The following is a 12,500-nucleotide window of genomic DNA, read 5'->3' on the forward strand; positions in this document are numbered from 1 at the left end:
CCCCCAGCCAGGGGAAGGGGGACAGACCATGGTAACTGTGACACCCCCCCCACCCTAGGACACGGGGCATCTCTTCTGCCTGTGCCCTCACCCCTCCCCCTGCCCAATAAATAAAAAGGGGACAAGGAAGTACAGGGTGAGGGAGAGGAGGGAAAGAAGACGCCCCAGGGGCATGTGTTGGGGTGAGCTGGGGAGAATAAATAGACCATGGATCCCATGGTAGGGTGAGGAAGGACCTCGTGCTGGCACGAGGCGGGGCAGGCGAGGGGCTGAGTCCCCTTGCTCTAGGCAGGAGCAGGGGGGGAACCTGCCTGCAGTCTGGAGCCCAGCTGTGCGGGGCAGGTGCAGTCCCCAGTGGCAGCTTCCCGGTCAAGCCTGCCCTGGTCAAGTCCTGCCACAAAGGCCTGCGAGTTCTGTTGCCAGGACCACCATCTCCTCTCCTCCTCTCCCCACAGTGAAAGCTGCCCACGCTGGGCCAGGCAGGGAGCCCTCCAAGCCCGCTCTGGCAAGGCCAGGGGTAGGTGTGTCTCTGTGGGCCCCTGGGTAGGCAGAGGGGATGGAGGGACTGACAGCTCTGGATTCAGCTCCTCCCCTTCTAGGGGATCTCTAGCTCTGACCCCCACTGGTGGCCACCGGGGGTGGGAGCCGTTGGAGGGGTGCCTCTTTGGCCCCTTGGGTCCCCTGTAACCGGCGTAGCCGTAGCTCCTCCAGGCCTTGCCATAGCTCCTGACGCTCCCGGGCCTTCTGCTGCTCCCTGGGGAGAGAGGGTGAGGCAGCTCCCCTACCCGGGCCCACCTACCGTCCAGCTTCGCTCACCACCACCCAACTGTAAAGGGACTTTACGGGACCTTCCACTTAAGGAAAAGAGCACTGGGAAACCAGCCCCGGCCTGTGGTCATGGAGCTGAACGGGAGGAAGCTCCAGACCTGGAAGAAGACTTGGGAACACGACTGGAGGGGATGCAGTGGGGAGCTGGGCATGGAGGGTCCAGCAGGAACACAGGGAGAGACTAGGCATCTGATCACACAGCATGTGGGGCCGTCCTCCTAGGCTCCTTCCAACCGCAAGGAGCCGGCTCCATCCCGCTTTTTCCCCTCCCCCCACGCCCAGTCCAACACTCACTGCTGCTTTTCTAGCTTGTAGGAGGCCGTGAGCTCATCAAACAGCTTTCCATTCATCTCCATGAACGTCTTGAGCACGTTGTAGATCAGAGATACGATGGTTCTTGACAGGGTCCGGGGAGGGGTGAGGAAATGGGAACAGCTTCGTTTGGTGCCACCTCCCTCCCTAGCGCTCTGCCCACCCCTGTTCCCCAAACACACATGTCGCTCTGAACACCGCAGGCACTGCTCTCAACCTGCCCCTTTTCCCATCCCTGACCCTCTCAGGTCTGGACTGGCCGGCCCTGGACCCAGCTTCTGTGGGTTAGGTCAAGGCCTAGGCACTCACTGGTTCCAGTGTTCCTTAGAGACTTGGTAGAGGGTCCCAAACACAGCAGGCAGCACAGTGTGGCAGTTGTCCTCGATGAGGCTCAGGATATACTCATTGTTCCAGAAATACAGAGCCCGCTCTGCAACCTGGGGCAGCAGGGTGGCAGAGTGAGCGCCTGGTAGTGGCCTCCCTTGCAGGTGCAAGGCCCGGTATCCACCCCCCACCCCCACACCCCAGGGAACCCTGTCCTCCACACACCCAATCCCCAGGGCTCGTCTGACCCACAGGAGGCGGCAGTGTAGTGAAAAGTAAAGAGCACTGAGGTGCAATCCAACGCCCGGGGTTGAATCCTAGTTCCACTACACACTGGACAGATGTCCTAGGGTGAGGCATTTAACCTCTCAGCCTCAGTCTTCTCAACTGTAAAATGGAGCTAATAATAGCTATCTCCCCAGGGCTGTTGTAAGAATCACATGAGGTATTTAATAAACTTAAATGCCAGAGTCCCTGGGAGGAAGACTTGACTTCCACCAGGTTAAGGCACATGTGAATGGGCGGCCGTCTGCGCACGTGTGCAGAAAACAGCAACTACAGCCAGCCTGCGGAAGTGGAACCGCCTGGCTGGGCACTAGACTGGGACTAACGGAATCAAAAGCCACAAGGAAGAGGGGAGCGGGGATAAGAACCCATTCTGGAGCACACTCCAGTCTACCCAGTAGGTTGGCCCGACACTCTCTTTAGTCCTCATCACCACCTTGTGAAGAGATCACTGTGGTCCACTTCACAGATGAGGAAGCTTCATCAGATCCGAGGGGCAAAGTGATTGCCCAGGGCCCTTCAGCCCGTGGGGAGCATATCTGAGGCCTGGCCCTAGGTCTCCTGACCTTAAGTCCAGCATCTCCCCATTATCAGACCCTGGCGGGTTCGAGAGGGTGAAACTGAGGGTGGAGGGAGCTGTGTCAGGTCGACTGGTCTGCCCTCCTCGTCCATACCCTGGCTCCCACCCCTACCTGTTCCCACCCCATACCTGGAAATGGGGGCTGGACACACAGCGGGCCACCTGCTTGAAGAGCGGCTCCTGGATCTTCACAAACTGGGAGGGCTCAATGACATCAAGAATCTCTTCCATCTCCCCCAGAAACATCACCTGGGGGTAGGGACACGGGAGACAGCACTTCCCATCTCCCCCCCCCGCCCCAACACATTTGGCTGCCCTCTGGAACCAGAGCCCTCCTGACCCCCCTCTGGGGGACATCAGAGCCCTTCTTCATACCTCCTTCTGTGTACAGGTCTTTGGCCAGTATTTCAGCAGCCCCCGGATCACCTGTGGGAGTTGAGGCAGAAAGGAGTCAGACCTGCAGGGGTGAGGCCTGCCTTCCGCCCCGCCCCGAGGTACTCACGTGCTCTGTCAAGGTGGCATCCTTCTCCAGGAACTGCACCACACAGTAGGCCAGCTGAGCGGGGGAGGGGGTAGAGAGAAAGAAGACTGGGGTCAGGAGGGGACCACGACAGGACACCAGGTGTTTGCTCCCTCACTGTGTCTCCTCTCTCATTCACCAAACATTTACTGACCAGCCGACTACCTCGGATGTGCCAGGCACCACGCTCTGTGTGCAGGGACACAACCACGTGCCCCCAGGGGGAACATGCTGCAAACTCGCCCTTATAAATTTCACAAAAGTTTCCATAATTGAAATCTACATCACAATCTACAGGAATATGGAAAGAGAAGAGTTTAATCCTGCCTAGGGCAGGCCGGGACGGAAAAGGCTGGGAAGGCTGCACAAAGCTGATGTCTGAGATCAGCCTTAAAGTGCTGTGGAGATGATCTAAAGTGGATGGAACAGAATTAGCAAAGAAAAAGAAGGTGAGGGAGGATCCCATGAGCTCATGACTTAGTGTGGCTGGAGCAGAGTGTTGGGCTGACCCCACGGCTGCCCTGACTCTGTCGGCATCTCTCTGCTGCGGCAGGGCCAGGCCTGGGCCTTACCTGGGCATGAAAAACAGACAGTGACTTGACAGAGTGTAGGGGAATCAGGACCCGGACCAGGAACTGCTTGTGCTCGGTCTTCAGGGGCAGTGCAAAGCCATTGATGATGCTGAGGAGGGGGCAGAAGAGAGGAGGAGGGCTCAGATGACCGGGCCTCAGTCTTTGCTCCCAGAATCCTGATGCTCCAGCCAAGGCCCAGAGAGTCACCTTCCTAAGATCTCCAGCAGCTCAGCCACACCATTGAAGTGCTCAAGTTCGTAGATGAACCTGCGAGAAGAAGAGCAGGATGCAGAAGGGCTCAGAGCAATTACAGCAGGCCCCGTCTCCCTCAGCCATCCTACCCGCCACCCCACCTTGCACACTAATCCAACTCTCTCCCAACCCCAGAGGCTGAGCTCCCTTCCCAAACCAGGCCCCACTGAGATCCACGCCCACCTCTGAATCACCCTCCTCAGCCCAGGCACTGGGGCTCAAACTCCTCTTCTATGAGGAATTCTAACTTGTCTCTTTCTCCCCCAGACCCTAACTCTCACTTTCTGGCCCCCATCCAGTCAGCAGGCACCTAGCCTGCATCCTTCACTCTTCATGCCTTTCAACTGAAAGAATGACAAACACTTAGAGCGCCTACTCTGTGCTACGTACTTCTCAAAATTATAATGAGAGATAGGGCTTATTAGATCCATTATACAGATGAAGAAATCGAGGTTCAGCAGTTCAATGGCACCTGCCCCCAAAGTTAATAAGCAAGGGTTCTAATGGACTTGGAGCTCCTGGAGGACAGGGATCTCTCTCAGCTATTTTGTACGCCAATACCATAAGAGCTAACGTTTCAGGGGCGCCTGGGTGGCTCAGTCTTTGAGCGTCTGCCTTCGGCTCAGGTCAGGATCCCAGGGTCCCCGGGATCGAGCCCCGCATCGGGCTCCCTGCTCGGCGGGAAGCCTGCTTCTCCCTCCCCCACTCCCCCTGCTTGTGTTCCCTCTCTCGCTATGTCTCTCTCTGTCAAATAAATAAATAAAATATTAAAAGAGAGAGAGAGAGAGCAAGAGCGAGAGCGAGAGCTAATGTTTCAGAGTCCCAGCCTTGGTCAAAGAGCTACATACTGTGTGCTTTGGAGACATTGTCTCATTTCACCCTGATGACTGTCCCGGGGTGAGCAGAGCTATCATTCCCGTTTTAGAGATGAGAGAACTGAAATAATCTGCCCACGTTCACTGAAACATTTGAACCAAACTCAAAAAGGCCATTGAGCTCCAAAGCCAATCTCAACTACAAGGCCACGTGGGCCCCTATGCCCAGTGGGCACTGTTGCTCAATACACATTTGCAGAAAGAATCTTTTTATTTGGGTCTTTAAATGGCTCAGCACAATAAGGGTCAGAAGATTTGATCCTAGGCCCCCAGGACTGGCCTAGTCCCTGCAAACCAGTCCATCTCTCTCAGTCTGTATTTCCTCATCTGTAAAATGGAAATAAATACCCTTGCCCTGCTGACCTCACGGGAGCCTTTGCCTCCATCTTCTCCCCTACAGCTCTCCCTTCCCTCCCCAGGTCTCAGCTGGGCAGGCAGCAGGCACCCACCGGAGGAAGATGTGGCTGCACTGTTTGCGGATGTAGGCCCGGAGCCCCAGGAACTTGCCATAGACCCGGTGCAGGATGGTCTTGAGGTACTCACGCTCCCGGGGGTCCTCACTATCAAATAGCTCCAGGAGCTAGGGGACCCAGGGTCAGGGGTCAGGGGGGGAGGCCAAGCCCAGGTCGCTTCCATCCTATCCCCACACCCCTCAGAGAGCCTGCCCCTGTCCCACGGCACCACCCGGCCTGGGCTCCCCACTTCACCATCAGCACAAACTTTTGATCCACATATCTCTTGGCCACGGAGGGTTGAAAATCTGGGCTCTCCAAGAAACGCAGGAAAAACTCGTATACCAGCTGGGAGAGGGAGCAAGACAAAAAGGTGAGTTCAGGAACAGCCTCCCTCCTCCCCCTGCCGTATGGCCCCCTTCTGCCAGTCTCCTTGACCCTCTCCCCTCTACTGAAACTCAGCGTCCTGCCTTCCCCCCCCCACACCTGCAGATGTGGCCAGGAAGGCTCCAGGTTGGGTTCATCCTCTTCAGGATCAAACTCAGGGTTCTCACTGGGTGGTAGGGTCCTGAAGATATTCACTGAGATCTGAAGGGCAGGATCAGGGTTCTTTTAGGAAGAGCCCTCAAAGGCAGAAGTCAGGAGGTCTCTTATCCAAAGTTCTAATGAGCCTCAGCACCTGCCTCTGCAAGCAAGTCACTCCTCATCAATCATTACCTGAACACACGGAAGCCCTGGGCCGGGGGCGGGGGGGGGGGGGTGCTGGGGACCCAGAAATAAACAAGACACATCCCTGCCCTCTACTGGGCACAGTCCAGCAGGGAAGACAAGATGTTAAGTGGTAAGGTCTACACTCTAGTCAGCACAAAGGAGATTTCTAGCTCGAACACTGAGAAGCTTCACGGAAGCAGCAGCACCTGAGCCAGGCCATGGCAATAAGGGGCATGGTGGGAGTGCACACCAGGCCTCAGGAGAGCATAAGCCCAAGTGTAGGGTGGGTCAGGCCCAGGAGGCACTGAGGGACCTACTCAGGCCAGACGCAGTGGGGCTGGGGGATGGGGGGAGGGGAGAAAGATGGGGGCCTTGAGGCTAAGCCAGAGAGAGGCAGGTATTCTCTGCAGAAGAAGAGGACCGCAAGCAGGTCAGTAGGGTTCCATGTCCCCCAAGCCCTCCCCCAGAGGTCAGGGGCCAGGTGCTTACCATGCGGATGATGTCTGGGTAGACAGGCTCAATGAGGACCCCCCGGGTGCTCCCCACACACTCCACCAGCTCATTCAGTGCTGCCCGCTTCACCTCCTTCCCCTTCAGGTCAGCCACACAGTCCAAAAAGTCAAACATCACCCCACACTGGGCCAGCTTCCGGCTCAAGAGCTCGTGCAGCTCCGAGGCTGGCACATCTGGGGAGAAGGGAGGAGGCTGAGCCCGCGCCCCAGTTACCACGGCTCTGGGCATCGGTGTGCCCTCCGAATCCACAGAGCAGCCTCCCCTGCCCCCAGGCCCCCTGCTCTTGTGACATCCCCCACTCTTTGCAAGGAGCAAACGACTCCTGTCCCATCCTCCATTCCTGCAGGGTAAAGGAGCTGCATCTCTTCCTCCTAACCCAGGCTCAGACAGCATGATGGCCTGACTTAAAGCAAGGTAAGAGACCCTGGATGCCCGGGCTTTCCACAGGTGCCCGAAACCACCATGCCTCCCTCTCATAGCTGGCGCTCTGTTCTAAGAGCCAGAAATGAGAAGGAGGGTGGGGCCTGAGGACTTCTTGGGTGCTCTCTGGCTCAGCCAGTTGAGGGCCCTGTGACCCAGAGGTGGGGAGACTACATGGTGATCACAGGGAGCCATGCTGAGCACCTGCTCCAGGACCCTAGCAGTGGCCTCCTGGAACCCAGGCTCTGGGCCCCACCCTTGGCCCTGGTCTGCCCCCCAGGGTGGCGCCACTTCCAGATGCCCCACCTCCAAGGATGACAGGCCAGTCAGGCCATGCGTCAGCAGAGAAGGCTGGAGGCCTGGGGGGTGGGGGTCATCTCCAGTGGTGGAGTCCCTCGCCTGGAAGGGGCCATCTAAACCCTCTAATCACAGCTGCCAGGGCTTGTCACTACACGCTGCAGCCCTGCTTGCCCGCTGTGGGACTCAGGTACCCTGGCAGCCAGCAGCAGGGCTCACCTTTGAGCAGCGGCAGTGGAGTGAGCTCTTGCTGGTTGCTCTGATAGCGGAACTGGGAGGAGCTATGGGAGCGCCGGGGCCGGGCCCTGCGGAGGGAACGGCGGGAGAAGCCATCCACCTTGTCGGGTGGGGGCACAGGAGATAGTCCTGGGGAAGAAGGGCTGGTGGGGGTGCTTGCAGGGGGCAGCTTTGTCTCCATGGTGGCCAGGTGGTGGGTCAAGCCTTCAGAGCCCCTGGGGTTCCCTCTGGGCCTGGAGGATGCCGAACGGGGTGAGGCTGACTAACTTGGGCCCATCCTGGCGGGGGGGGGGGGGCACACAACCACAGTCTGGGCCCCCCCCCGCCAGGGCCTTCGGCAACTGCCCAGTCCTGGGGGCAGGCAGAGTAGAGAGGAGGATGGCTCAGGCCTCAGGTCCTTCCTGGGGGTCCCGAAGAGTCCAGTTAGGGTTCTCACCCTGGCTCTTTTGAAAATGCAGTCAGGGCAGAGAGACCAGCAAAAGAAACAGAGAGAGCCTGTCAGTTCTTCCAAGAAAGACAGTGTGTGGGGCTGCCCAAGTCCGAGTGCTCAAGTCTTCTTTTCCCTCCTACCCTCGCTCAGATCCTAAATACATGTGCAGTCTCTTCCCACAGGAGCCATGTCCCACCCTTCTCCCAGACCTTAAGATCCCAGGCTCCAAAACAACCCCTCTTGGGATGGGGCCTATCCCCCGAACCGGCCCCTACCCCAGAATGGGGAACCCCATCCTAATCCCTGGCCCCTAAAAGAATGGGGCCCCCTTCTGCTCCACTAATCCAGGCCACCAGCGACTTCCCCAAGAATGGGGGCCCTATCCCCACGCCACCCCTCCCTCCTAAAATCTGGCAACCTCCTCCACCTCAGCTCCTCCTTCCTCGCCCCCCAAATCTCATCTGCCTCCTGGTGGGGGGGAACACTCACTTCTCAGAAGCCCAGACTCCCGTCCCCAACCACCGGGGGCTGCAGGTGGGGAAGGGGCGGCTGTTCAGGTCTCCTTCGCAGCGGTTCCGCTCCGGGCGCTGGCTCTGGGTGGCGGCGCTCCTGGGTTCTCTCTCGGGCTCCGGGAGAGCCGGAGCATGCCCCCAGCTCAGCCCCAGTTCGGGGTGCGGGCGTCCGGTGCGCTCTGGGCTACCCCGGCAGCGTGCAGACCTCTCCTCAAGTCTTGGGACCCGACCCAGCGCGGCGCGGCGCTGCGGGAGCCCTGGCTCTGTGCGCACCGGCACCCGCCGCCCAGCTGCTCAGGATGACATCAAGTCACCTCCCCCCGCCCGGCCCGCACCTCCCCGAGGGCTGGGGTGGGGGGTGGTGGAGGGGGGTGCTGCGTCAGAAAGTTCCCAGGGCCACTGGGAGATGTAGTCCCCGCACTGCTTAAAGGGGGATGCCAGACCAAAGGGGTAACCCCTGCAGGGGCCTGGGGTCAAAGCTTAAGCAGAGCGGGATGGGGTCCAACTGGGGCTAGGCTCCCACGTTCTAGAAAGGAGACTGCATCGGAAGAGAGGATTCGGAAGTCTGCACCAGGAAGCTGGGGGTGAGGCCAGGACCGTGACGGGAGAGAGGCCCAATCCTATACCAGGCCCAAAGATTTGGCCCGCTTCATCTGTGCCCCAGGCATTCCACCCGCGGCGGAATCCCACCCTCACCCCAGAATGGCCGGACACTTCAAACCCACTTGGAAACGGGCACTGAACTGGTTAAATAGTCTGCGGTGAACCAGTGCCTGCTGGGAGAGGTGTGGTGCACCCAAGACTGCTGGGAAATGCAGTCCGCCCTCAGGCCTGCAGTCCCCCTCCCATCCCTTGCTGTCTATGGTGACATCATGGTGTAGGGTTTAAAGGGCCAGCTTGGATATGGCAAAGCATCCGAGCAGGGGGTGCTCCCTGGCGTGCCATCCCACCCCAGGCAAGCTGGCCTCCCTGGACAGACCTCCCTTCACCCCTCTAGGCCCTAAGATGTGATAGTGGGGTCTCTGGTTCAAAATTCTACTGCAGGGCATCCAAGGTACAGCTGGGATTCCAGGAGTTTGGCATTCTGGACAAAAGTTCCTGGCCTACAGTCTCGGGCCTCCTTCTTAGGACCCTGGACCCCAACACCCTTTATATCTCTTAACTCCATCCCCTACACTACACTGTGAAATCTCCACCCAGAAGTTTTGCCTGGGATGAACAACTAACTGGTTCATGTAAACAGCAGGAACGGGCAATGAGACTTGGACACTGAGGTCGGGAACGGGACTGGGGCCATTTTCAGAGTCTTCTTACCCTGCCTTAAGCCTTGGTGACCACCCAGCCATCTTCCCTGAGAGGTGCCCACCTGCTGGAGCAACAGAAAGCAAAGGCCGTAGTTTAGCCAGGTGGGGTAAGGGCTCTACGACAGAGGAGCTTGCCAGAAGCCCCCCTGCTTGGTAATCTTCAGCCGGCCTTGTCCGCCTTGCCCTTGGTGTCCTTATCTGTCAAATGAAAACCCACAATTTCCTCCTTGCCTACCTCCCAGGCTCAGAAAGTGAAGCCCGTCCCACATCCGTGCAGAAAAAGCTGGGGGACAGCAGGCCCACAGAGCCTTCTCCAGCCAGGTGAGAACCCCCAGGCCCAGAGAAGAGAAGTGCTTTGCCCAAGGTCGCAAAGCTAGGACCACAGGTCTCCCAGCCTGAGTCAGGAGGGCACCAGCTCCAGCCTCCCACGCTAGGCTCCCTGGAGGCTAGTGCCCTGAACTCTGAGGGTCTCCAGGCCAGAATGAGTGTGGAGGGTTCATGTTTTATAGAAAGGGTGTGCTCCATTTGAGGATTTGGGGGCCTGAATGGTGGAAGACGTAAGACTTCCTACAAGCAGTGGCATTTGAACTGGGTCTCAAGATAGATACAGTGTCACCTGGGGGGTATTGGGTAAAAATTCCTTTTTAAAATCATCATTATTGAGATATCATTCATATACCACACAGTTCACCCATTTTGGCATTGTCATTTAATGAGTACAGAGTTTCGGTTTTCCAAGATGAAAAAGTTCTGGATACTGGTTGCACAAAAATGTGAATATCTCTAACACTACTGAACTGTACACTTAGAAATGGTTAAGATGGTAAATTTGATATGTGTAATTTACCACAATTTAGACAAAATGCAAAATCCAGGCCCTCCACCATGGATCAAGTCAAAAGCCACAGCCCCCAGGCTACCTTCCATGATCCCTTCCACACCTATCCAAAGGCCACTGAAGGGAATTCCCTGAGGGGCTTCTTCGGGGTGGACCATCCCTGGGAAAGGGAGAGCCTCCCCCCAAGGCCCCACAAAGCCTGACCCTCCCCCCTTTTTATCTCTGTGGAGAGGAACCATGGCCCGGGTCTTCATCCCAGAAATATATGAGGGGCCCCCACACCACCTTCCCTCCTGAGAACATACCATTCTCCTTACTCTGTATTTTTTATTCTCCCATTCAGCTCCTGCTCCAAGGCCCGGGCCAGGTTGTGGAATGACTAGGTCTTTGGAGTTGGTCTTCTGTGGATCTCATGGCACACTGGGGGAGGCAGCAGGAAAGACTTTTGTGCCCCTGAGTCCTGTTTTTTTCCTCCGTTGTGGTGCAGACACTGTGCTATGTCACAGACGTGAGTACAGCCTCACTGGAGGGAAGCTGGCCCAAGAAGCAGCCACCCGGATTGGGGGCCTGGATACTGAGAATGGCTCTGTGTTCCCAAGCTTTGTACATGATGCACCCCATTCTCACAGCAAGGGAATGACCCCTTCTCTTAGTCTGGACATCAGGACAACTTTCCCTAGACTCCAGAATACACCCTTCCATCCCCACTGCCTTTGGGAGAAGTGATGTTTGTTCATTCACTTGCTCCATAGGCTCTTAGACACACAGCCTCAGTTTTCCTCTCCTGTACAATGGGGATATTAATAGTACCTCCCTCCAAGGGTGTGGTGAAGAGCAGATGAAGTAACGCCTATAAAGTGACAAGCCCATGGCCCAGGACATCACACAGGCTCAATTCATGGTGTCTATCACTTTAATTATTATTAATTTAATAAACATGTGATGAACACAACACTGCCCCTGGCCTGTCATGGGGAAAGACTGATCTTTTTTGATTCGTTCCACAAGCATTTCCCTGTTAGCCTGCCTCCTTGAATGGAAACTTCCCAGGGCTTCCCCAGATTCTCTTTTGAGTTTGTTCCTTAGTCCCTTCCAAGTAAATGAGCTATACCACCTACTAACCCAACCCCAGGTCACAGGGGATAGGAACAGGCTCCTGGAGGAACAGTGACTTTGCCTTAGGCCACACAGGACTGGACTCCAGGTCCCTGCCCCTCAGGCCAGGGTGTTTGCCCTTGCTTCAGGCTGACTTTTAGCATTAGATTGCAGTAGAGTCCCCCTCCCTTGTAAGGCTAAAATAGGATTATAATTACCTGTGGGTATCCTTTAAGTCACCCAGGATGTAAGAGGGCTTGGGTGACCAACCCTGTTGAGCAGGAGTTGGCAAACTTTCTGTAAATGGCCAGAAAACAATTATTTGAGGCTTTGAAGTTACCCACCCCCCTTGCGCCAAGTGCTCAACTCTGCTGCTGTAGCAAGAAAGCAGCCCCAGACAGTACTTAATCAAGCGAGTGTGGCTGTGTTCCACTAAAACGTTATGGATACTCACATGTAAATTTTATGACATTTTCACGTGTCATGAAATCTTATTTTTTGGATTTTTTTCAACTACTTAAAAATGTAAAAAAAAAAAAAAGCAAATAAGAATTGTACAAAAACAATAGACCCCTGCTCAAGGGATTTAAAATCCTTTCGTTATTAACTTTAGGTTAGAGATAAGAAAAACCATTGTTTTTTTCAGAGGAGCTGGAGGCCTGACCAAAAGCAGAGAGAAGGGAGGGTGGGTAAATGTCCTGATCAGCATTCCAGGTGAGGAGGGGTGAAAAAAGATTTCCTTGGTGATGGACTTAACAGCAACCTTTACAAATTTGCTTTCTTATTTGTAAGATGGTTTTCTTATCTGTAAAATCGCCACCTTAGAGGATTAGAAGGGTTGCATGAGATAAAAGATGGTAAAGCGTTTTGTAAAATGCAAATGCTTACTCACTTAATTGTTTCTACGACGCGTGCTGGAGCTCTCACACAGACTCTTACTCCTCTGGGGAGCTTCCGATTAAGTTTGATGAGACATTGTCCCTTTAAATTCTCCCCAACTACCTCGAGGAGGTGGACCAGTCGGCACATGCGCGTTCCTCCGCGGGGCTGGCACCTCAAGCCGCAGCCTTCCCAGAGCCCGTAGAAGGGAGGCTAAAGGTTCGCCCCCGCAGAATTTTTACGCAGGCGTAAATCAGGATTGGG

The 12,500-nt window shown here is 56.0% G+C and overlaps 1 protein-coding gene and 1 long non-coding RNA gene across 3 annotated transcripts; both read right to left on the reverse strand.

Annotated features, from left to right (window-relative positions):
* Positions 1-38: 38 nt before the first annotated feature.
* PPP2R5B (protein phosphatase 2 regulatory subunit B'beta) lies at positions 39-9,301 on the reverse strand. Of its 2 annotated transcripts, XM_025878689.2 has the most exons (14): positions 8,098-9,301; positions 7,161-7,621; positions 6,201-6,397; positions 5,487-5,588; positions 5,256-5,348; positions 4,998-5,128; positions 3,629-3,688; positions 3,422-3,530; positions 2,832-2,885; positions 2,705-2,755; positions 2,459-2,578; positions 1,450-1,577; positions 1,123-1,224; positions 39-754 (listed from the first exon to the last, which is right to left on the reverse strand). In XM_025878689.2, exons 2-14 carry the CDS (start codon positions 7,357-7,359, stop codon positions 607-609), a joined length of 1,494 nt encoding a protein of 497 aa, XP_025734474.1. In that variant the 5' UTR covers positions 7,360-7,621; positions 8,098-9,301; the 3' UTR covers positions 39-606. The 2 variants fall into 2 exon arrangements, with proteins under 2 accessions (XP_025734474.1, XP_025734475.1); XM_025878690.2 differs by lacking the exon at positions 8,098-9,301 and having other exon boundaries at positions 7,161-7,646.
* Positions 9,302-10,084: 783 nt separating this feature from the next.
* Positions 10,085-12,370, reverse strand: LOC141370950 (uncharacterized). The gene is made up of 3 exons (XR_012375471.1): positions 12,250-12,370; positions 11,576-11,654; positions 10,085-10,682 (listed from the first exon to the last, which is right to left on the reverse strand). It is a non-coding gene; the product is annotated as an uncharacterized lncRNA (long non-coding RNA).
* Positions 12,371-12,500: the final 130 nt, after the last annotated feature.

This window comes from Callorhinus ursinus, unplaced genomic scaffold, assembly GCF_003265705.2.
Source record: "Callorhinus ursinus isolate GAN/ISIS: 27379988/994484 unplaced genomic scaffold, GSC_fseal_2.0 scaffold51, whole genome shotgun sequence".
Classification (NCBI taxonomy): domain Eukaryota; kingdom Metazoa; phylum Chordata; class Mammalia; order Carnivora; family Otariidae; genus Callorhinus; species Callorhinus ursinus.

Coding starts and splice junctions, on each gene's coding strand:
- PPP2R5B (XM_025878689.2), bottom strand. CDS start 7,359: ATGGAGACAAAGCTGCCCCCTGCAAGCACCCCCACCAGCCCTTCTTCC. Junction 5,589..6,200: donor ACCCAGACATCATCCGCATG/GTAAGCACCTGG, acceptor CCTGCCCTTCAG/ATCTCAGTGAATATCTTCAG. Junction 2,886..3,421: donor TGTCTGTTTTTCATGCCCAG/GTAAGGCCCAGG, acceptor TCCCCCGCTCAG/CTGGCCTACTGTGTGGTGCA.